The sequence below is a fragment of the Saimiri boliviensis genome, chromosome 17, assembly GCF_048565385.1.
Source record: "Saimiri boliviensis isolate mSaiBol1 chromosome 17, mSaiBol1.pri, whole genome shotgun sequence".
Lineage (NCBI taxonomy): Eukaryota > Metazoa > Chordata > Mammalia > Primates > Cebidae > Saimiri > Saimiri boliviensis.
This window is the reverse complement of record NC_133465.1, coordinates 46,186,170-46,211,195: the sequence shown is the minus strand read 5'-3', so window position 1 is coordinate 46,211,195 and position 25,026 is coordinate 46,186,170. Positions and strand designations below refer to the sequence as shown.

At 52.6% G+C, this 25,026-nt stretch overlaps 1 protein-coding gene across 1 annotated transcript; it reads left to right on the top strand.

Moving 5' to 3' along the window:
* The first annotated feature begins 5,965 nt into the window (after positions 1-5,965).
* CCR7 (C-C motif chemokine receptor 7) lies at positions 5,966-19,127 on the top strand. Its single transcript, XM_003942818.3, has 3 exons — positions 5,966-6,051; positions 12,731-12,780; positions 15,839-19,127. The coding sequence occupies exons 1-3, from the start codon at positions 6,042-6,044 to the stop codon at positions 16,913-16,915; spliced, it is 1,137 nt and encodes a 378-aa protein (XP_003942867.1). The 5' UTR covers positions 5,966-6,041; the 3' UTR covers positions 16,916-19,127.
* The last annotated feature ends 5,899 nt before the right edge of the window (positions 19,128-25,026 follow it).

Here is a 25,026-nt window from a genome sequence, read left to right as displayed (position 1 = left end):
ATCGACTATTAAGAATCTCCAGATCAAAGAGGCAGCAATCTCAAGGAACTGGCTTCAGGTTTCTTGGGAGGCATACCACACATTCTCTTAACAATAAGTTGAGAGAGGATCTCCTGGGATAAAGAATATAGCCCATGAAACCCAGACTTATTGAACTATACCAAATTATATTTTTAAATCTAGTTTTAAAATCAGCACTATTCAAGGCAGTTCAGAGACTACCAAAAAGAACTCCATGGTACAATATTGTTTTTCAAGAAGTACAAAGTCTAGCCTAGAACAGAAAAGAGTTCCCATGCCCTTGGTGTAAATGTCCATTTGGGTGTCCCTAAAGTTACGTGCTCTGAGTGTTCAGAGGAGAAAGTGTGGCATAGGTGGGGCTGCCTGGGCCTCGAAGGATAGGTCAAATTTGGAAAGTGATACTGGCTCCTCCTATACTGTCCCTCTCGTAAAGAGCAGATTTGCAGTGAATCGTCATGAACTGCATGCTACCATGCAAAAGAGAAGCTCACAGTCAGTGCTGGAAAATGCTAGGGATTCCCCATCACCTCACTCAGAGACCAGCTAAGAAACTGAAACTGGAGTCTCCTGGGACCAAGTGTGCAACGTCCAAGCAGCTAGAATTGTGGGGTCGGAGGACAGTCAAGGGAGGAATCGGGTCTGGGTTGGACAATGCCACTTATCATCAAGCTCAGGCTGCTGAGGAAATCAGAAGAAGTACCCCTTTATCCCCCTGATGACCTGGCACAGCTGCCACAAACTCTCCAGTCCTAACCCGCTCACAGACTCTTCTCCATCTGGGACCGCCTATGGGGTCCATGCTAGCTAAAGAACCGACAACATTCTCATGGATAACAAATATTATCTTGAGAAAGAAGCCTGGACCTTGAAGGGTCTAATCCTATTGCTTTTCAGATGGGCATCCAAGAACCAGAGAGATGTAACTTGCCCAAGGTCACCTACGAATTATAGGAGAGGCAGGACTGAAACACAGACAGTCCTGACTTTAAGCTCACTTTGATTTTGATTTTGATTTTGATTTTGATTTTTGTTTTTATTTTTTTAGACAAGGTCTCACTCTGTCACTTCCACATTGCACACTGGCCTAGAGTGCAGTGGCACGATCGTAGCTCACTGCAGCCTCAAACTCCTGGGTTCAAACAATCCTCCTACCTCAGCCTCTCAAGTAGCTACAGCTGTAGGTGCTACATTCTGAAGTCTACTTTTTTCCTTGCAGTGATCTCAGCCTTACCCCAGTTCCAAACCCTTGCTGGAGAGATGCTGCAGTCACCTTGAAGAAAGAGAGCACTTTGGATTTTTGAGTTTGTAGTGTTTTGATGCTGATTCTTTCTTATCTTTGTGTGCTTATGTACCTTTGATCTTATGTACAACGGTGCTTATGTACCGTTGCTGACCTTTGGATGAGGTTGTGGGGTTTTCTGTTTTTCTTTTAACAGTCTAGCCACTTTTCCATGAAGCTGCTGGGGTTTGCTGGGGGTCCACTCCAGACACTTGTCACCTTGGATTTTCCAGTACCTGGAGGTTTCAAGAGTGAAGGCTGTGAAACAGCAAAGATGGCTTTCCCCTGGGAGCTCTGTCCTGGGGACGTATGAACCTGTTGCCGGCCTAAATGCCCCTGTAGGAGGTGGCTGAAGACCTCATTCTGGAGCTGTCACCCAGCCAGGAGGAACAGGATTGGGGAGCAACTGAAGGAAGCAATCTAACCACACTTTTAGAGAGCAGCTGTGCTGTGCTGGGGCACCGCTTCCATCCCCAGCTGGCTTGGGATTTCCAAAGCCTGGACACTGGTATGGGCTGAGTTGCCAAAACAGCATAGATGGCAGCCTGTCCCTCCCGCCAGGAGCTCTGTCCCATTAAGCTTTCAAATCTCTGTCTGCCAGAGAATCTCGACAGGAGTGACTGGAGGCCGCAGTTGGGAGGTCCTGCCCGGTGGGAAGGAATGGATCAGGGACCCTCTAACAGCAGCAGTGTGGCCACATTTTGGTAAAGCAGCTGTGCTATGTTGGGAGACCCCTTCAGCCGCCGGTTGGTTTGGGCTGTCCAAAGCCAGAAGGCTGGAATGGCTGAGATCCCCAAACAGCAAAGGTGGCAGCCCGCCCCACCCTCCAGGTACGCTGTCCCAGGGAGAGATCAGAACTTTATGGGCTGTAGAATATGGGCAGGGCTGGCTGGAGGCCTTGTTCAGGAAGACCCACCCAGTAAGGAGCAATGGATAGGCGTACTGCTTAAAGAAGCAATCTGGCACATTTTGGCAGAGCAGCTGTGCCGTGTATCCTTTCCACACCTGGTGGGTTTGGACTCCCCAAAGCCTGCAGGCTGGAACAGCTGAGTCATCTAAACAGCAACGGCGATGCCCCTCACACCCACCCCCAGAGCTCCACCTTGTCTCAGGTAGGTGCTACACCGTTGCCTGTGGCTGGCTGGAATTCCAAGCCGGTTGATCTTATCTGGTGCGGTGCTGTGGAAGTGGAGCCCTCGGACCAATGCTGCTCAGCCCCCTGGATTCAGCTTCCTGCCTAGGGGTATGTACAGACCTCCTGCCTTGCCAAGGTTGCAGCCATCTTTGTGGGGGTCCTGGAGCCTGAGTATGTAAAGTTCCTGGGTCTCGGTGCATGCCTGAGCAGCTGCTCTGCCAAGACTCCAAGGCAGCTCTGTGTATCACACCCAAGGCCCCGGTAGAGTGGGTTCACAAGTGGATCTCCTGATCCAAAGGTTGCAAAGATCAGTGGCAGAAGCACCATTCCCCAGGGTTTGCACATTCACTCACTGCTTCCCTGTGTAGGGAGGGGAGGAGGTTCCCTTGGGTCTGTGTTGCTCCTGTGTGGCCCATCGCCCTGCCCTGCTTTTCTCTGTCTTCTGTGGATCGAGCTGATTTTTAAATCAGTCCCAATGCAAGTATCTGGATGTTTCACATGAAGGTGCTATATGTACTCACCCCTCTGTTCCTCTCTGAGAGAGCCATGCCCCATACCTGCTTCTAGCTGGCCATCTTTGAAAATAAAATTAAGAAAACAATTTCATTTACAAGCATATCAAAAAGAATAAAATACTTAAGAATAAATTTAAGAAAGAAGTGAAGGCCTTGCAGCCTAAAAAGCACAAAGAAATTAAGAAAGACCTAAATAAATGAAAAAACATCCCATGTTCATGGACCAAAAGACTTTGTTAGAATGGCAATACTCCCTAAATTGATCTACAGATTCAATGCAATCCCTATCAGAATCCCAGATGTTTTCATTGCAGAAATTGTTAAGCTGACCCCAAAATTCACATGGAAAAGAAAGAGACCTAGATTAGCCAAACCACCTTTAAAAAGACAGATACAGTTGAAGCAGTCACACCTCCCAATTTCAAAATTTACTATAAAGCTACAATAATCAAGACAGTGTGGTACTGTCATAGGACAGACGTAGAGATTGATAAAATAGAATTGATCGTCCAGAAATAAACCATTACATTTATGATCAATTGATTTCCAACAGAGGTGCTAAGACAATTCAATGGCAGAAAGAATAGTATTTTCAACAAATGACGCTGGGTAAACTAGATATCCACAGACAAAAGAATAAAGTTGGATCCCACCTCACACCATAGGCAAAAATTAGCTCCAAATGTTGGAGCTAAAATTACAAAATTCTTAAAAGAAAATATAAGACTAAATCTTTGTAGACCTGAATTAGGCAATGGTTTCTTAGATATGGCACCAAAGACACAATTGACAAAAGAAAAATAAATCAATTGAACCTCCACATTTAAAACTTTGTGCTTCTTTTGCCAGATATTTGGGGTGTTGGGGGGAACATTTGTGCTTCAAAGGACACTATCGAGAAAGTAAAAAGATGAATCACAGAATGAGAGACAATATTTACAGATATGCATCAGATAAGGGATTATATCTAGAATATATTTAAAAAGTCTTACAACTCAACAATTAAAAAATAAATAACCTAAAGGATTTGAGTAGACATTTCTCCAAAAAATATATACAAATAGCCAATAAGCACATGAACAGATGCTCAACATCAGCAGTCATTAGGAAAGTGCATATCAAAACCACAATGAGGCCAGGCGTGGTAACTCACACCTGTAATCCTAGCACTTTGGGAGGCTAAGGCAGGCAGATCACCTGAGGTCAGGAGTTTGAAACCAGCCTGGCCAACACGGTGAAACCCCATCTCTACTTAAAATACAAAAATTAGTCAGGCATGGTGTCATGCGCCTGTAGTCCCAGCTACTCGGGAGGCTGAGGCAGGAGAATCGCTTGAATCCAGGAGGTAGAGACTGCAGTAAGCCAAGATTGTGCCATTGCACTCCAGCCTGGGCAACAAAGCAAGACTCTGTCTCAAAAAAAGAAAAACACACACACAATGAGATACCACTTTATAGCCACTAGGATGGCTAGAATCAAAAGAATGGACAATAATTAAGTTGTGTTGACAATGTGGAACCCTCACGCGTTGTCAATGGGACCATAAAATAGTGCGGTCACTTTGAAAAACAGTTTGATACTTGTTCAAAATGTTAGATATATAATTGCCATATGACTCAACAATCACTTCTAGACATATACCCAAGAGAAATAAAGCATATGTCCACACAAAAACTTGTACACAAATATTTATAGCAGCAGCATCCATAATAGCTAAAAAGGGGAAACAGCCCAACTGTCCAACTGATGACAGATAAACAAAATGTTTCATATCCATACACTGGAATATTATTCAGCCATAAAAAAGGAATGGGGAATGGATCCAGGCCACCACATGGGTAAACCTTGAAAACAGACTAACTGAAAGAAGCCAGATGTGAAGGTCACATAGTGAATACTTCTATTTATGTGAAATGGTCAGAATAGGAAAATCTATAGTGCCAGAAAGTAGATTTGTGGTTGCCAGGGGCTTTTGATGACAGGAGTGAAAGGGAGGGGGGCGGTCACTGCTAGTGATTACAGGGTTCTTGAGTGGGAGTGAGACAAACTTTTCAAAAGTGTATTGTAGTGATGGTTGTGTAACTCTGAACATACAAAAATCATTGAATTCTACACTTTAAAGCATAAATTTTATGGTATGTGGATTATAGCTCAATAAAGCTGTCATTAAGAAAGGAAAGGGAAGGGGGGAAGGGAAGGGAGGAGAGGGGAGGGGAGGGGGAAGGAGAAGAGGGGAGGAGAGGGGAGGGAGAAGGGAGGGGAGGGAGAAGGGAGGGGAGGGGGAGGGGGAAAGGAGAAGAGGGGAGGGGAGGGGAGGGAGAAGGGAGGGCAGGGGAGGGGGAGGGGAGGGGGAGGGGGAAGGAGAAGAGGGGAGGGGAGGGGAGGGAGAAGGGAGGGGAGGGGAGGGGGAGGGGAGGGGGAGGGGAGGGGAGGGAGAAGGGAGGGGGAGGGGAGGCGGAGGGGAGGGAGAAGGGAGGGGAGGGGAGGGGAGGGGAGGGGAGGGGAGGGGAGGGAGGGGAGAAAAAAGATACATCCTGGCATATCTCTTCCCTTATACCTGTCACTATGTGTCAGCAACTCCCATTGGCCTAACCTACCCAGAAGCCAGAGAAAAAGCCATTCGGGACTATATTCCATTATGACATTATGCTCGGGACTATATTCCCGAGCAGAGCAAGGGAAGGATAGGGACACTTCTCTCACCCATCTCTGACTCCCCAACATCTAACCCCTGGCCTGGCATGTGACATTGATGCTACAAATATTTGTTGAATCAACAAATGGCCCCTCATCTAGGTTCTGCCAAGCGGCACAGGGGGCTTTTTGAATGTAAATGACCTGATGAGTCAGGATCCTATGACCAGTGACTGTCATCCTCCTTCACCTTTCACTTGCATCTTTATCTCCGAAGGCACTGAAGGTGCCCTGCATGAATCTTGGAGAGATGGAGGGAGGAGCAAGAGTGGGAGGGGCAGGGAAGAGATTGGCTCGCTGCATTGCCTAAAAGGGGCTCAAACCACTTCCTCCCCAGACAGAGGGAGCGAGGCCGGGCACAGCCTTCCTGTGTGGTTTTTACCGCCCAGAAAGCGTCATGGACCTGGGTGAGTGAGCCTCCTCGTGTGAGAAGGAACAGTATCAGGGTCTTGGACACCCAGACTGACCCTGTGGAATGGGGGTGGAGGAGGTGGGTGGAACGCATAGGGGTGCTTCCTGGAGAAAGCGGGTCTGATTTGGTGGGCATTGGAAGCTGCTTCCAGAGAATGCTGCCTGCTGTCCCAGGAGGGGTGCACCTGCCCTTTCAGACCTGGGGAAGTGGGCAGCCTTTGGTGCCAGGGAGGACAACGGAGGGGCCGAAGTCATGTCTTTCTAAAATAGCAGGGATGTAAGAGAGAGGAGGGGCTGGGCTTGGTGGTCTGGGCAGAACCTGTTCTCGTCATGAGGGTGATAGGTGAATCCCTCTGGGACCTCTGGAGACAGGTTTCAACAAAGAAATTCTCCCTAGAGAGCTTAAGACCTTCTACTCACTCTCTGATTCCCACCTTTCTCCCCTGCTAAATAGGGATTTGTATCCCTGTCCACCTGGGGTCACGAGGAGATGCCAGTTAACGGGGACTGGGTAGTGAGAGCGGAACGCTGCTGTGCAGGTGCACACTGTGCTTGCTTTCTCTTCACTGCACATCCCACTGGCTTCGCTCTGCCTTTGCTGTTGCCTCTTGCAAGTTACGAAGCAGGCGGGCACTATGGTGTGGAATGGCAAAGGGTTCTCAGCTTGGAGAGATCACAGCCAGACCTTCAGCACAGCTCCTGCCCCTGAGCAAACCTCACACACTCCACCCCTGCAGACAACTCTGCTCTTTAGAAAGCCCTGTCTCGGGTCTTACCTCCGTCTTGGCTAGAAGGGGTCCAGGAGAAGCACCCAGGGTGTTCTGAGTGGTTCATGCAGCTCCAGATACCCCCTTTATAAATCTCAGCTGTGGAGCCAGATGAGACTAGGGCTAAGAAGACCAGGTTCCTAGATGGCTTGTCTCACCAGCAAACAATGCACCACGGCGGCCTCAAAGCCGCAAGGGGTTGGCTTTAAAAAGTGAAGGTTCCCTGGTACTGTCCTCACACCCCTCCCCGCCATACCACAGCCTCCTTGACTTCATCTCTTCCTTCCTCGCCTGTCCTGAACCCTGGATCTGGACCCAGCAAACAGCTGTGAAAGGGTTAAAGTGGTCACCCCCCACCTACTGACTGTGAACTCCTGAAAGGCAGCTTCAGGTGCTTTGAGGATGTGAGCAGAAAATATCTGTGGAATGAATGAATCTGTCGTATCAAGAACTCAGCAGAGTTTAGTTTTTGAAAATCTCTTCTAAATGCCTCATTTCCCAGCCAACTTGCCCTTAAACCCCACTCCCCAGTGATCACAATCCCAGAGGGCAGGCGTCATCCACAGAAGACCCTGCTCCAGCCTTTCATATTGGCCTCCGGGAAGGAAACCAAGGTGTGCTGCTGAGCGTCTGAAAAGCAGCTCCCAGGGGCGGAGCACTGGTAGCTGCCTCCAGGCTGGAGGGAAAGTCCTGAATTTGCAGTGCTTGCCAATTTCCATGGTGTAAATTCTCCCAGCCTGGCTGATGGATTTCAAGCCATCCACATGACTGATCAGGGAGTTGGGAAGATGTGCACAGTGTCTTGCCCCTAGACTAGGTTTGGGGGTGCTAGACTCCTAGGCTTTGATGCAGGGAGGGAGGGCCTCCACCCAGTCCAGAAGGAAGGGGTGTTCTTGCTACTTCACTCAACTCGAGAGAGCCCCAACGGTCAAACCCGAAATACTGGTAGGAGGAGAAGCCGCCGAGAGCTTTGCTCAAAAGGGGCTCTGTCTGGCCGTTGATGGGGTGGATGGGTCTGTTGTTCTGCTCTTCATCTGCCCAGCAGAGAGCAAGAGGTGGGTGAGGAGGCAGGGTTTCTGTTACACAAAATGAAAACTCCGAAGCGGGGCTGAGCTGGCCTTTTTCACAGTTTGAATGAGCAGCTCTGAGGCGCCCGCCCCACTTTCGAGCAATGAGACCAAACATCTTTCAGAATTATCAAAAGCAAAGCCAGGAAAAATGAATCCATGAAGGGCATGTGTCTCACAGCTCAGACATAAACGGTGGCAGAGGGAGAGGCTGAAGCTAATTCAGGGCCAGTTTCTTGCCTTCCAGAAACCTGGCTGGGGAGGAGAAGGATGCTGCAGCCTGGGGTCACGGTTGGAAAACATCTCTCCTCTTTGCTTGGGACTCTCAGTCAACTCTCACTGTGGAGGGATTCAGGGAGGACCAGTCTGGTGAGAAGAGTGACACACAGGTCACAAAGCCACTGCAACAGAGTGAGATACAGCACTGACTGGGTCAAGGGCAAGACAAGAAGGGACTTGTGAACCTGAGTCAGAGAGAGATTTAAGGTGGGTTTTGAAGGGTGTGTAGGAGTTGTCAAACCAAACAAGGAGCCACAGGGGGCCCAGGTTGCGGCAGGAATGGCAAACTCCATTGCCATCAGAGGCCGACAAGGTAAAAGAGGGAAGGGGGGTAAGATGCAGGAAGTGGAGGGGAGTAGAGTGACCCAGAGGATGCACGCTCCACCTAAAGATACTCAAATCCATTATTTCGGTGTCCTGGGGACTAAGGCTGCACGTGTGTAGCTGGTCAGCTGAGACAACAGTAACAGACAAGAAGGAAGCAAGTGGAGGGGAGGGTGGAGAAGCTGGCCATGCCAAGGAGGAAGATGGGGAGGAAGGACGCAGGCAGAGAGCCAATCCTTACAACTAGTACCGCATCCCTAAGGAAGTTAGACTTTATCCTGAAAGCAACGGGCAGCCATCGGAGATTTGGTGAATTAAAGGATCGATTTGTGTTCTGGAAGGGGTTCTGTGGCAGCAAAGCCCTGTGTCAGAACAGAGGTGGGGCCAGCTCTGAGGGACGCTGGGGATGGAAGCAGTAGTACCTGGGGGCCAGTGACACGTGGGGAGTGAAGATTCCCTTTGTGCTCCACGGAGCACCCTAGACACACAGACTCACAGAAGTGCAGCCTGATGCAGCAGCGAGAGCCCAAGCCTTGCTGTCCTGTTCAAGTCTCAGGTCCCTCTCTTAGCAGCTGTGTGGCCCCAGGCATTTGGTTTAATCTCTCTGGGCCTCTATTTTCTGGAATACAGAGTGAGGATCACCAAGGGTAGCATACAAGATCCTATGAGGAAGTGACACATAGGAACAGTGGCAGCACAGAAGGATGGTTAGGAGTGTGGTTTCTTTTTTGGATGGTCTATCTTTTCCCATCATGAGGATGTGTCTTTTTCTCGCTGCTTTCATTGGCTCCACTGCTGGCCATTGTGTGACTCTCAGAAAGTTGCTTGCTGTGTTTCAGTTTCCTCACTGGTAAACGGGGATAATAGTAGCACCTGCCTCATGGGGCTTTAGAGAAGACGAAATGAGACCATCCGTGCGGACAGTTTGGCGCACAGTGAGAGTTCAGCGAATATCGATGATCTCATTAGATACGGTAGTTGATAACATGGAAACTGTAAGATCCATCCAGCTCTCACCCATCCCTGCCTGCTGTCTGAAATGGGATTCCCAGATCTCCAGATCTCTCAGCACCTCCCTGCTTCTCCTCTCTCTCTCTCCTATCCAACAAAGACAAAAGAGAGAAGTGGTGTTGGCAGGCAAGGAAGTGCAGAGGGGAGAAAGCTTGGGGTGGCTCTTGGGGCGAGCGGATTGGGCAACTGTGATTTCCTGGGTAGCCTGGAGGACCTAGAAAATTGTGGGAATGGAAGTTCAGGGTTTGGGGGTAGGGGCAGCCAGCCAGCCAACGATTCTCTTCTCCTAGATGAGGAGTCTCTCAGGCTGGGGGCTCAGGTTGGAGTTGTAGGGAATTTTCATGATGATCATTACTGAAAACTCAAGAACCCAGAAAACACCCAACAGCTAGGTCAACCACTCCTTTGCCCCAGAGATTCCCAACTTCACTGATCTCACCCAAGCTGCTGCCCAAGACCAGTTGCTTTATGACTTTGCAACAGACAGGAATGATCTGACTCATGGCCACTGACCAGGCTCCCTTTTGCCACATGCCAGAGTTCCCCCTAAGTTTCCCTGTGATCTTTCTTGAAAACCATCTGTTCTGGACCTACAAGCCCCCTGCTCATCCACCACCTCCAGGACACCAGGAACGAGGAATTGGCGGCACACGCGCCAGCACTCCCCCAGTCCCCCTCCCCTGGGGAGCAGCAGGAGTGGGCCAGCACCAAGGAGAAGGGGTCATCAACACAGATCTCACCCACTGTGACTTATCACAACTGAGGTTTCTCATTTCTCCCTGACAGTCAGAGCGGGCTTTCTCTAGAGTAACCGAAAGACATTGACGTGTTTAAAGAAACCTCGAGACTCAACCTCTAGATGAGTCAGTGGAGGGCAGATGGAGCGCTGAACCCTGAAGAGTGTGGTTGGGCATAAACATGTGGACCGAGACTCAGGCGCTCAGGGGCAACTCAGCGAGAAAGGGGAGTTAAGGGTGCAGTGGGGAGCTCTGTTGCAACAGGATCCAATCCCAGCAGGACTGCAAGGGCCCAGCGCAAGCTGGGAACAAGGGAACAGCAGCTGCGTGTCCCCAGAACAGAAAATGCAGCTAGGAAGCCCGCTTTGAGCAGACAGTGGAGGACGGGACTGCCAGGCCAAGCATCAGGGGCTTCATCCTCAGAGCTGTGGATGAAGGTGAGGTGGGGATTGGCATCAGAGCTAAGCTTTAGGAGGATGTGTCTAGCGGTAGCGTGCAGGATAATTTGCTCAAGGAGGGAGAAATACCTATTTATTTACGTAGCCTGATGCAGTCTCTCCTTCCTGGAAGAACTCCCAAGCCCACGATCCCTGGGCTTTACTACTACACACTTTCCTGGGAACACGGTCACCAACTGCAACCTGGGTGCCATGCAGCAAGGTCTCCAGCAGGTGGTGGTATTGCCAAAGACACGGAAGCACTGGGCTCTCGCTGCTTCCCCAGCCTCCGTAGGGACCCTGGCCTCCAGAAAATGCCTTCCGCGAGTTCCCACGCATTCCCTGACCCTCTTGAGCTTGGAGCTGCCACGGGCCTGCCTTCACCTGTGGCATTGAAGTTACTGGCTTTCCAGTGGACCCGAGGGTCAGGCTACAGGAACAGGGCTACCTCCGCCCTGACTTGTAGGCAAGCTAAGACATCGACGCAGGTTACTCCATCATCTGTCCTCCCTGCTCAGCCCCGGGAAGAAGTAAGTTCCTGCTGGGCCCGAGGCTCAGACACAAAACCAAAGTGAGCACTTCCGGGCCTGGTGCTAGGCCGGGGTCTCCATCTGCTGCTCAGACCCCAGGAAGCCTCCTGACTCCCAGAACACATCCCTTCCCAAAGCTGACCCCGTTCCCCCTTCCACCTGCCCCCCAAGCCTAGGCTAGAAAACAAGTTAAAGGAGAGAAAGTGAGTGGTAGGCAGGCACCTCAGTTAAGCCAAAAACAACAAAAAAAAAGTCGTGACGTCAGGGAACAGCGTCCGTCCCCCGCACTGCACAGGGCAGCTCCCCTCTGTGTCCTCTCGGGCCATCTCGATGCCCTCTTCCTTGGAAAAAGGACATGGCATTCGTTTACTTGTCATTCATGTATTTATCCTTCCTATATTCATCAGCACGCAATTTGGGGGCACCTCCTCGATTCTGGGACTGCACGAGATCAAAGGGAAGGGATCTCTGCCCCAAAGGCAGGCCGGGGGTGTGGGCCCACTGGTCGACGGTCAGTGCCGAATGAAGGTCATTTCAGTGATGGGGTGCTGTGGAGCTGGTGGGGCCCTGAGGCAGTCTCCATTGCTGTGGACCAGTCAGGAACCTCACCTCTCCACCCTGCCTGTGGGGTCGGCCCCATTCCGCACCCCGCCTCCCTGGCCTGGCCTCATGGGCATGGGGCTGCCCACTCACCCGGGTGCTGGGAAAATGCTCCCGGGCCAGTGGCCACCAGCATCAAAGCAGGGCAGGAAACATGTGCACCTACCCCACGACCTCACAGCCTTGCTTCCTTGTCCCACATCACGTGGAGTGGGAGGGGGCGCTCAGACCCGCCAGCCAAGCCGTCTTGAGGGGCAGTCTGGGCTAGAGAAGACTTCTGGGCTAGCTGGGCGCAGTGGCGCTGCCTGTACTACTCAGGAGGCTCAGGCTGGAGCATCTCTTGAGCGCAGGAGTTCTGGGCTGTAGTGCACTATGCCAGTCGGTGTCTGCACTAAGTTCAGCATCAGTATGGTGACCTCCCAGGAGCAGGGAGCCACCAGGTTGCCTAAGGAGAGGTGAACCGGCTGAGGTCGGAAATGGAGCAGGTCAAAACTCCCGTGCTGATCAGTAGTGGGACTGCGCCTGTGAATAGCCACTGCCCTCCAGCCTGGGCAGCATAGCGAGACCCCATCTCTTAAAAAAAAAATTACTAAAAAAAAAAAAAAAAGAAAGAAGACTTCCGGGCTCTAAGAAGCAGCCCAGATGGGCCAAGACAGGGGGTGGGAGGGGCTGCCCCGAATTCTGATGCGGCTTCTTTCCAGGACCTGGGAGTGGAGGAGGACGAGAAGGAGGTGAGGACAGTGATGCTGGGCAGCGGGCCAGGTGTTCAAAGGCACAATCTGGTTCTGATGTTCTCTTTGAGCAAACACAGTGCCTGGAGCTGGGGAGGAGAGTTCTCAACAGTGTCTTCCCCTCGACTCCTCTCTTTAATAACAAAGACACGTCCCTGCCAGGCAATAACGTTCTCGCCTTGTCTCCTACAGGGAAACCAATGAAGAGGGTGCTGGCGATGGCTCTCCTCGTCATTTTCCAGGTGAGGTTCCCTGCCAAGGAAAGCTCTGTTCCCTCTTCCACACGGCCGCCCAAGCCAGGGCCTGGTAGAGGAGCTGGACATTTGCTAGAAGAGACAAGACCCAGACCCAAGTCCACCTGCCATTCATTAAGCTAATGGCCACCCCCTCGCCATCTGCCGAGTGACCCTGGAGAGGCACAGATGTCCTCTGTACTTCCTTTACTCCATTTAGATTAAAACAAGGGGGAAAATAACTTACCACCTTCCCCCTCCACCTCCAATCTCCCTGCCCAGGAGACAACAACATCAACTCTGAGTTCTTACAGAGAGAAGGGCTGCCAAAAGCAAACAAGGGTATGGGGTTTGTGCCTGTGTGCGCATGCCCGCGCACGTAAAACTCCACGTGTGAGCCGAGAAAACTGCCCTGGATCTGGCGATCTTGTTACTATCCTATCACCCCAAAGTTGTCTCTTTCCAACCCTCAGCTAAACAGAGACCCATCCGGCCTCTGGCGGGGAGGGAAGAGAGGATGGGGCCCTAGGGACGGCGGGAAGGATAGAGGAGCACATATGTCACAGCAGGCCTGAACTCGGCAGGAACAAAGAGCCCCACTTTACAAAGTTCTGTTTCTCAATCCAGAAACAAGCAGAAAGTGTGCCTCACCAAGTGCCAAAGTTAGAAGAAACTGTAACTCGCAAAGTCAACTTTCCCCGATTCGTAGAGGTGGGAGCTCAGGGTGGAGGTAGGGGAGTCCAGCCGAGGCCAGAGCTGGAGAGGCGGTGCTACAGAATTCGGCTCGTCCCCAGGTCTGGAGGCCAGAGAGGCGGCTTTCCAGAAACTCAGGCCAGAGGCAGGCCCCGGGCTGGGCACTGTTCCCAAAAACCCCATTCCAGAGGCCCCCGGAGCTTGGGCTGCAGCCCACAGCCTGGCCCCACTCCCCATCACCACTCCCCACTCTCTCCAGGACTCTGGGGGCTGTATTGCTGGCAGCAGAGGCTAGAACGTTGGGGAGGGGATGAGGACAGCTGAGACTCATTCTTTCCTTTCACTTGGGGAGGGGGTGCTCAGATGGGGCAGGATGTGGTGGGGCTGTGGGCTGCAGAGGCAGCGAGGCTGGGGGAGGGGGATTATAAAACAGGAACAAGGTTCAAGGGGAGAAGGGAAGGCAGGACTGGATGATGGGGCGTGCACTTTATAGTAGCCAGGAGTGCCGCCCTCCAAGAAGACCCAGACCCCCCTCATGCAGGGCCCCCGGTCTAAGGCCTTGGGCCATAACCATGGCTGAAGGGGTCTTCAGGGTCCTCGGGCTGCAGCCACGCCCAGGACAGGGAGGAGGAGCTGCCACTGACTTTTCATCTCAGGCTAGCCGTGGCCAAAGGAAAGGCTCCTGGACATCACTTTGTCCTCACCCTGTTCCAGGACAGTGATGAATTCAGAACTTGGATGTGAAAAAGAGATAGAGACAAGATGCGGTGAATCCCTCCAGCACAAACGTGTAGAAACCCATCATTGTTGAGCTGCTGAATCTGGTTCCTGGAGGTAGAACCACGAGCCTCGCGAGGCAGGTCCTCCAGCCCAGCTCCCTGCCCTGCATGAGCCTGTACATCGCTGTGCGCAGAGGCGCGGACAGGCACGGGCCCCCTCTTTCATTGATAAAATCACAGCAGGCTGCTGAACCTTCACCAGGCCCTGCCGACAGGCTAAAAAAAGCCCCAGCAGCTGAGCCCTGCTGATTGGGATCTGCCGGAAGAGAGGCGAGGAAGAGAGAGGCAGAGAGGTGGGGAGGGAGAGTGGGAGAGGAGAGCTGCGCTTCCTTTCAGGGACACAGCTGCTGAGCAGGCCTCGCCCCCACCCCCATGGCCGCCATCCATTCACAGGGTTTCTGGCACTTGGGCTCAAGTTGCCCGAGCTCCTGCTGGGTGCCAAGATGGGACCCAGGATCGAGAGTTCTCTCCATGTCACCCACCACCCATGATCACAGCAGTTCGCCCCAAACCCAAGGCTCGATGGCCACAAAAATGGGAGCATTTGCCATCCTCTCCAGGCGCTCCTCAGCCTTGACCCCCACTCCGCATCGATTTTCCCCCTAGAGCTGAGGTCTTTTGTAAGCCCCCCGGGAAAACTCCACCACGTTCTAAAGGAGGGTCAAGAAGAAAGACACACGTTCGCACTCTCACGGAGTTTCCAGAGGGCAAAATTAAAGCTCCATGGAGAGGAAACAGTGCTGAAGCCTGGGCTAGGTACCTCACAGCAACCATGTGAAGCAGATAGGATTCATCTCCATTTCACAGAAGAGAAAACTGAGGCTTGGAGAGAGAGGGGCAAGAGGGTTTAACCAGCTCAACGGTCATCTGGCCCCAGAGCCCAGCCGATTTCCAATCCCCCGTCCGCATAAGTAGAGCCTCTGAGACTGCGAAATCAGCCGCTTGCTACTTATTAGCAGAACTGTAGAATCTCAGGCCCCACCTCAGCCTACTGACTCAGGATAGACATGTGCACGAGATTAACCAGCTGATTCGGATTAGAGTTAACCTTTGAGAAGCACTGATATCAAACCAAAGAATCACCTGGAGATTTTAGGCAAACGCAGATTCCTAGGCCCCTCACCTGAGATTCTGGCTCAGAATTCTCGAGTGAGGCCTGTGTTTGCATTCCTAACAAGTTCCCAGGTGATGCTATGATGCAGATGATGCAGACCCTCTGATGAAACCACCGTTCTTCCCACCTGGGCAACACGGCCAAATCCCATCTCTACTAAAAATACAGAAATTCAGGCTGTCGTCGCAGCTACGAAGGAGGCTGAAGTGGGAGGATCACCTGAGCCTGGAGAGGCCAGGGCTGCAGGGAGCCCTGATTGCACCACTGCACTCCAGCCTGGGCAACCGAGTGAGAGCATGTCAGAAAGAGAGAACGAGAGAGAGGGGAAGGCAGGCAGGCAGGCAGAAGGGAAGGACGGAAGGGAGAGAGGGAGGGAGGGAGGGAGGGAGGGAGGGAGGGAAGCTGGCTCTAGGCTACATTCCAGCCACAGTTGGAGCCGCCCAGCTAACCTGGCCCGTTGTCCCTTGTCTCCTTCCCGAAGGTTTGCATGTGTCAAGATGAGGTCACGGACGACTACATCGGAGACAACACCACGGTGGACTATACTTTGTTCGAGACTTTGTGTTCCAAGCGGGATGTGCGGAACTTCAAAGCCTGGTTCCTCCCTGTCATGTACTCCTTCATTTGTTTCGTGGGCCTCCTGGGCAACGGGCTGGTCGTGTTGACCTATATCTATTTCAAGAGGCTCAAGACCATGACCGATACCTACCTGCTCAACCTGGCGATGGCCGACATCCTCTTCCTCCTGACCCTTCCCTTCTGGGCCTACAGCGCCGCCAAGTCCTGGGCCTTCGGTGTCCACCTGTGCAAGCTCATCTTCGGCATCTACAAGATGAGCTTCTTCAGCGGCATGCTCCTCCTCCTTTGCATCAGCATTGACCGCTACGTGGCCATCGTCCAGGCCGTCTCAGCCCACCGCCACCGTGCCCGGGTCCTCCTCATCAGCAAGCTGTCCTGTGTGGGCATCTGGATCCTGGCCACGGTGCTCTCCATCCCTGAGGCCCTGTACAGCGGCCTCCAGAGGAGCAGCAGTGAGCAAGCGATGCGATGCTCGCTCATCACGGAGCACGTGGAGGCCTTTATCACCATCCAGGTGGCCCAGATGGTGATTGGCTTTCTGGTCCCCCTGCTGGCCATGAGCTTCTGTTACCTCGTCATCATCCGCACCCTGCTGCAGGCGCGCAACTTCGAGCGCAACAAGGCCATCAAGGTGATCATCGCCGTGGTGGTGGTCTTCATCGTCTTCCAGCTGCCCTACAACGGGGTGGTCCTGGCCCAGACGGTGGCCAACTTCAACATCACCAGCAGCAGCTGTGAGCTCAGCAAGCGGCTCAACATCGCCTACGACATCACCTACAGCCTGGCATGCGTCCGCTGCTGCGTCAACCCCTTCCTGTACGCCTTCATCGGTGTCAAGTTCCGCAATGACCTCTTCAAGCTCTTCAAGGACTTGGGCTGCCTCAGCCAGGAGCAGCTCCGGCAGTGGTCTTCCTGTCGGCACGCCCGGCGTTCCTCCATGAGTGTGGAGGCCGAGACCACCACCACCTTCTCCCCATAGGCGGCTCTTCCGCCTGGACCAGAGGGAGCTCTCCCAGGGCCCCTGGGGTGGGGACAGGGAGCAGATGCATTGACTCAGGACATCCCCCCGCCAAAAGCTGCTCAGGGAAAAGCAGCTCTCCTCCCAGCGTGCGAGCCCATGCTCCAGAACGTAGCTTCACCCCAACCCCAGCTACCTCAGCCGACGCTGAAAAGAGACAGGGCTGATAAGCTACCACCGGCCGGGCAGCACTGGGAGACAGAAGCTACTGTGTCCCCAACCAAAGACCGAAAGTCCAGAAACGGTTCCCACGTGCCGGAATGAAGGGGCCGAGGAGGATGCGTGCCGTGCCAGGGGTGTGGGAGTGGCCTGGTGAGTCCTCTGAACGAACCTTCCTCCCGGGGGCTCAAAGGCTCAGGCCCGGCTTCTGAAAACCAGCCTTGTCTCCCAGACCAGAGACGGTGGGGAGACTTCTTGGCTCGGTGAGGAAAAGCGGACATGAACCGGCCAAACGCGCTCTCTGCACCCCTCCCTCCATGGTTTTCTCCACCGTCCTCCAAGCCGGCAGGAACGGCAGCCGCCATGGCATCCTGCGGGCACACTCAAGCCCTCGCTGGCCACGTGGCCCTCCCAGGCTCCTGACGGGAGAGCGTGGTGCTTCCCACAGACCAGGCCGGCTGCCTCCGCCTGACCAAAGCCACACTCTGGGCTCCGGAGTGGGGACGACACACTCAGGTTGCGGCTCCACTGGGGTGGGAGGAGAGGACAGGGGAAATGGCAGGGCCCGGGAGGGCGACAGTGGCTGCCCAAGGCCCACGAGCTTCTTCATTGCTCCTTGTCACAGGGACTGAAAACCTCTCCAGGTGTTCTGCTTTCAACTTGTTAAGAGAGCAATATGTTACTCACACAAATAAAGTTGTCCCTTGAGGAAACAATGGCTTTAAAGGAAAACAAAAGTCTTTGGTAAATGGCACATGAGCGTGTCCTTGCTTTGCAGTCCCCACGCCCCACCTGCCCGTCCCCTCTCCCCTCCTCCCTGCCCTCCCCCAGGCCTCGTTTCTTAGAGATGCTCAGAACCACAGGTCGCTCAGGGGTGCTCTGAGCCCGTCCGCTGACACAGGACCGAGAGGCTGAAAGGCAGGAGGAGGATAAGGACAGGAGGTCCATCGTGCAAATACTCTTCCAGAGTTCATGGGATACGCCCCACACCCGCAGCCAGCACTGAACCGGACATGCTGATCTGACTGCAGCTTTGGGAAGGCCAAGTTGTCCGGGTCACCTCGACGCCTGGGGACACTGCAGCTAGCGGCTCGTGGTGGCCTGCTCACCTGGCCCAGCTCAGCCCAGAACTAGAGCCCCTGATCTTTTGTCAGCCCTTTGACTCTGAAACCTGGGGTTTAGAGGGAGGGCCTTTCTGTGGGCTCAGAGTGAGATGTTGATCACCGTCTGCGGAAGTCTGACCTGCAGACCCTGACTAAATGCAGATGAATGAATGCACTGACTCAGCAACTGGATGAATGAATGCACTGACTCAGCAACCAGATGAATGAATGCAGTCTCACACCATTACAGGGTTTCCAGTGGGCTAGGGATGGCCGTGGCTGCTTTCAAAGGGCAAAATGCAACCAATCAACCCAAACCCTCTGTCTGTTCACACTTTTATTCATAACAGAGGCTCTAAGTCAACACACTTGTGGATAATGAACATGGTTAAAAGAGTGGTTATATGAATGATAAAAGCTTTAGGTTCCAGGCCCAGAGTAAACACTATTAACAGGTAATTCCCCTTTGATCTCCCACTGAAAGAACCATCCAGCACAAAGTTTACGTGAGGAAACTGTTAGAGACAAAGGGATGTGGGGTAAACAGACTTAACTGGGAGGGTTTTGATCCTCTCTATCTTCTCCCTAACTTAATGGACTAGCCAGCCGCCTTCAGCCTGCCCCAGTATTTTACTTTTGGCCTTCCAAAAGGTTTGAGACTATAATCTATAACTTTCCGTAGATATCTTCTGTCCTATTTTGCTATCCGCCCCAAGTGAATCTCAACATCAGAGATGGCAGCATGCTGGACCAGGGGTCAGGGATGGGACCCTTTGCTGGCTGCATGAGAGCTGGGACCACCCATCACCCCCTCTGCTGGCGTATGTCACAGTCCCTTCCTGCTGCTACAACAAAATGCCACCGATGGAGTAATTTATAAACCATAGAAACGTATTTCTCACAGTTTAAGGGGATGGGAAGTCCAAGATCAAGAGGCCCACAGGTTCAGTGTCTGGCGTGGGCTCTCTCTGCTTCTGAGATAGGGCCTGGTTGCTGTGCCCTCTGGATGGAGGGGACAAATGCTGTGTCCTCACATCGGGGAAGAGGGGAAGATCACAGTGAGCCAAACTAGTTCCCACCTGCTCCTTTATTCATATAAGGGCATTAATCCCATTCACAAGGATGGAGCCCTCATGACATTATCATCTCCCAAAGCACCCCCCAACCACTTCTCATACTGTTGCCTTGGGGTTTATGTTCCAACATATGAATGTTGGAGAGACACATGCATTCAAACCATAGTGTGGATACCAACTGTGCAGGAGCAGAGAAGACAGGAGCAGACACAAGCCCCCACACAGGCCAGGTATCGACGTCACTTCATGCCCTGGTGCCCACCCACTGCCGTGACTTCTGCAAGCCAGAGAGCAGGTCAATCCAGCCTGCAATGCACCGAGAGGCGTCTGAAGGACCCAGAGCTGCGATAGCTCTGGGCTGGGGGGAATTAGAGGGAGGGCTGAGACACTCACGCAATAGGTGATTCCATCAATTTCCCCAAGTGGAAAGAGCCTCGTTGAAAATGGAGCTGCCTGGTAATGACGTCCATTCTCTAATCTCGAAAGCACGTGACATTACCCTCCTCCAAGAGACTCAGTGGGCTGGAAGGTTTTTAACAAGATTTGTCAGCTGGTCTCCAAGCTGGGAATCGGCGCCCTGAGAGAAATGAGCTTGGCACGGATGCAGTCAGTGTGGAGTGGTGTTCGCAGCAACGGCATTAAATATTAAAAGGCACAGCTGCGACTGTGTGCGTGAGTGTGTGGCCAGGGGGCAATGCCAGTGTGCACGTGTGTCCCCAAGGGGAACCTGCTGGAGCGTGTGTGTGTGTGTGGAGGAGCCTGAGAGTGTGGCCATCCTAATGAGCTTACGGATGGGAAAACAACCCTCCGTTCCTGAAGGGGAAGAATGTAGCAGCGGTCATGGAAAAGGCAGCCGGGCCAACCACACAAACATGCCACCTCGGCTTCAGATACATTTTTCTGGAATCACTGGACATCTCTTAATATTTACAGAGAAAACAAAACCCCCAGCAACGTTAATTCCCTCAAACTGCGGTGTCTCAGAAGTTCTGACCTCGGCTCGGTGCTGGCCTGACCCCTGCTCCCTTGCACGTGGCTCTCACGCAGCCATCCTGAGCTTGGGGTGGCCCCTGGGAAGCCCGCCCGGGAGGCCTACCTGGGGCTTCTCTTTCCTTTTCTTACCTGCTTCATACATCTGCCTCCTCTTTCTGGGTTCACAGCCATGAACCTGAAGTTTCCTGTTCATTTCACCCCCACGCCTTGTCTCCCTCAGCCTCCCTGGCTGCAACCCCAGGCCAGGCTCAAGGTGCTCCCAGGCCTCAGATCTACCCTTTCAGCTAGAAGTACTACACCTCTCACACCACACACTCTCAGAGCTCCAAGGGACCTCAAAGATCAGCCGGCCCAATCCCCTAGTCACTTTCTAGATGGTGAAACTGAGGCCCAGGGAGAGGAGCTGACTTGCTTGAAGAGACGTTGCAATGTAGGGATATTGGTTAAACTTGCTCTGGGGTCCCGAGCATCTGGCAGGGTTGCAGGAGGGTGTGGGGGAGAGCGGAGCCTCTGGAGCTCTGCCGACTTTGAATCTCATCTCTACTGCTTCCCAGCTGTGTGACCTTCAGCTATTGCTCAACTGCTCTGAGTATCGGGTTTCTCAACTGCAAAATGGAGAGGATTTGTGTAAACACTTCGCACGGTGCCTGGAATGTTGAATGTGGTGGTGAGGAACAGGGATTCTGTAGCCAGACTGCCTGGTTTGAACCCAGGCTCCACTACCTGGGCTGATTACTTAGCCTCTCCGCACCTAGGTTTCTTAATCTGTGTAATGGGGATGTTAATGGTACCTATCTCCTAGGATTGTTGTGGAAGGCGACTAATCCATTTATATCAAATGCTTAGAAAAACTTACATGTGTGCCGTTGGTAATCTTTGGGAGACGTTTAAGAAATAGTAACTTTAAAAAAAAGTTGCTGACCACAAGGAAACCAAGTTCAATTTCTTCGCCCCATTTGCATCCCCACAGAATGCATAACTCAAGCTGGAAGGCAATTTACAGACAGTGAATCTGGCCTTTCCGTTCATTGTGTGGTGAGTCAACTGGGGCTCGGAGAAGGAAGCAACTCGCCGGAAGTCTCTCGGGAGATCTTTGCAATGCTGGAACCTGAACCTGGTTCCCTGGGCTCCCAACTAGACCTCTTCCCACCAGACCCTGCTAGGCGCACGTGGACCTCCCCGCACATCCACCGTGGCACCCACCAGCCTCATCCCACGCTGTCTAGTTCTTCTCCGGCAGGCATCGTCCATCTTGCCCTCTGATCAGGTCCTTAAAGAGAACCTCCTGACCGGGCGATGGATGCAGTAAACCACGACCATGGCACGTGCATACCTATGTAACAAACCTGCACACTCTGCAGAAAAAAGAGAACCTCCCTTCGCCCCTTTAACTAGTTCCTGTCCTTATCACTGAGTCTGGGAGAATGAATGAAATATAAAAGAAATCAGGCAGCCGGCCAAAGGAAATCAGGCAACTGATCTTTTTAAGATGTTTTAACAGAGGAAGATGGGCCGTCTTCTCTGGGAATGGTTCTCAGTTGCATGTCTGTGTTCAGGGTGAACAGTTGGGGGAGAAGAAACACACCTTGAAGGGGTTGGCGGGGGGAATTAAGGCAAAAGAGATGGGGGAAAGGCAGGAGGAGGTTGGGGAGGAATGGGTTTTAGGGAATATACACTGGGGCGGGACTTGAAGAGTATCTTCAGTGGGTAGATAGATGCCCCTCCTGCATTCACACACGTGCACGTGGGCAAACACACACATGCACGCACACACACACACACAGGCACGCACAGAGCCTCCTCAGGTGTTCCAGTCTCAGGGGAGCAGAAGGGGGCTATATTAGCCTTAGAGACAGGTGGGCCCATGGCGTTCTTTGCAGAGAAGATAGTTAGAATTGACCATGTTTCTCTGGTCTGAGATCCCAGAGAAACTAGGAAGAATAAAAAAGGTGCAGGGTGGGGGGACCCTCTCCCTTAACTCAGAAAAGCAACCCTGTCAGGCTTCAGAAAAGCCAGCCCTCCTGGCCCTCCCAACCCACGGGAGCAGCTGTCTGAGAAGAACCAGCTCCTCGAGCAGCCAGCCTCACTGTCCCTGTACTTCTCTTGGGCCCATGCAGAGACGCAGACAGAGGTCTATGTGCTGAAAAGACTGCCCAGGCCTTTTTCTAGGGAGAGCTGCTCCAGACTAAGTGAATCTCAGCTGAGCTCATGCGAAATCAGAAAGGCCAGCATGTGTATTCCCCACGGGCTCCTCTCTGTGTCTGTGCGTGACCCAATTCAGATTTCTCTGCCGCTGTCAGATTCTCTCCTGCCCATATTCACTTTGAGGATGGATATAACCTTATTTTTATCTGTTGTTCACTAACCCCAGGGAATTCGCTGGCTGGACTGTCTGACATGTCACGGTAACCACCACACAGTGTGGCCTCCTGGTTCTCATCTCTGGGTAAATAAACATCTCCCCACAGGCTTGGCCAGGTCTAGACTGGCTCGGTTCCTGCACGATGCAATAGGTCCCAAGGTCAGCTATCCGTGCCGCTAGCACGAGGGCAGGTAAGGAGGCAGTTCTTGCCCTGGAGTCCTCTTGTGGCTGCGTCAGTTTATTTAGGACAGAATAGTTGATATTCGCTCAAAGTAAATACTATCTGACATTGGGAAGCACAACAGATGCAGCAGATGAGATGCCCCCAAACCATTTCCCAGTGTTTAAAAAAAAGAGGCTGGAAAGGCAAGCTCATTGATCGCATTTGGTTTATGCAATTGCACTCGAGTGACTGAAGCAGAAGCATGATCATGTCTGGTGCATTCTGCTTCCCTGGCCCAGAGGGTGTTTTCTGTGGCCCGGCCCAGGCCTCTGGTGAAGCCGGTGCTAGGGAGTCACCTGTGTGGGAACCATCTCTGCCTCCTGCCGCGAAGCTCCAGTGACTTCTCCTACAGCTGACTCTCTGGACACCTCTTACCCGCCACCTGCCCTTCTCCGCACAGCCCCACTTCAGGGAAGCTCAGCTGCTGAGGGTGCTGTTGGCAACCTCTGGACTTAGAAATCAGGAGGAAGACAATGGCAGCTTTGTACCTGGGCTGCTCAGGGAGAGGTCCCTCTGCCTTTTTCTCCAGGGCAAGACACAGGCCTAGACCCCCTGGAATCCTTAAATCCTTTCTCAAAAGCAGAACCGGGATTTTTGTCCAAGGACGGTCTCTGTTCTGTCCCCAGCCTCCTTCTCAGCGGCCCCCTCCCACCCATAGTCATCAGAGCCGAGCCCCGAGAAAACCACAGACCACAAGACCTGGTGAGCTTCTGTTGCTGGGAGTGTCAGGGGCTAAGAGACAGAAGGTATGAGAGATGAGATGTCCTGGAAGGGATGGCAGGGGTCACGGAGGCTGGGGGCAGAGGAAAGAGACATTGAAGAGGTGGAGGGGGAATGAATCCAGGCGGGAGTCAGGCTAACATTTGCTAAGTGCCTGTGACGCACCCAAAACTCGGCCAGGTGTACTCCCTTTAACTGAATTCTTATGACAACAGGGAAGGAAACATGTTTAGAGGGCTCATGTAACTTACCTGTGGTAACACAGCTAGCAACTTTATTCAGATTTTATTACGTACTATATACTGTATGAAGCATCAGTATCTTGTCTCATTTAATCCCCACAACAACTCTACTAGAGTCCCATTTTATAAAAGAGGAAACTGAGGCTCAGAGAGGTTAAGTAACTTTGTCAATGTCACACAGCTACTGATTCCAACCAGTTCTAGCTGCCTCCAAAGTTCTTGCTTTTGTCACCCTACTACCCCATTCAACGAAACAGCTGTCTAATGCCAAATATTTCTGGAGCCCCTCCTGAGTGCCAGGCGCTGTGCTGGGTCCAGCCAACATCTTTCAAACCCTGCCAGACACAGAGCTCTGACCTGGGAGAAGGGAGAATCAAATAACAAAGAGAGGGCCCCCACCTGCCAGGGGGATGTGACCCCCACAGCTGGGCAGTAACCAGGTCTTTGCTGCTACCCAGACCCCAGTCCCATCTTCTCCCCTCCGGGTCCTGCTTCTCACCTAGGCTTCCTCCATGGGCTAGCCCTGCAGGGCTGCACACCCCCTGCCTGAGAGGCAGATATCCAGGCTTTGCCACAGACTCACTGGGAGATAGGGGCAGGTCACCTCCCTATTCTGGACCTCCGGCTCCACAGCTGTAGAATTAGGTTGCTGGAGGAAATCACTTCTACTCATCACCTCCAGCTCTGACTTGCTATGGGTGCTTTGTCTGGGCAGAGTCTGGGAGGCCAGTGCTCAACTGGGCAGGGCTCTGGGCATGTTGATGCTTGCAAGATGTGCAGGGCAAGTGTGTGAGGGGCTGAGGAAGCTGCTCCACCCCCAGCTGTGGTTTCTGGTGGGGCCACCATGTCAGCAGGTGGAGGGAAGTGTTTGTCACCCTTCCAACAAAGGCAGTCAAATAAAAGCCTCCCGGGGCACTATGGGAATAGGCAGCAAGGGCGCCAAAAATAAAACACACCTTTCCTTTGATAGGCATCGGCAGCAGGCATAGGCAGCTGCGAAGGGAGTCTGTCCTCAGGGTGGTGGGAGAGGGTTGAGATTTCACGGCCAAGCACACTCACACACACACTCACACAAGCAGTCCACCTCACAAACAGTGAGCACAAACAGATGCTCAGTATTCATACACCACTGCACATACCACACACACACCAGTCACACAACCAGCACACGCATACACACGTGCAAATAGAAAA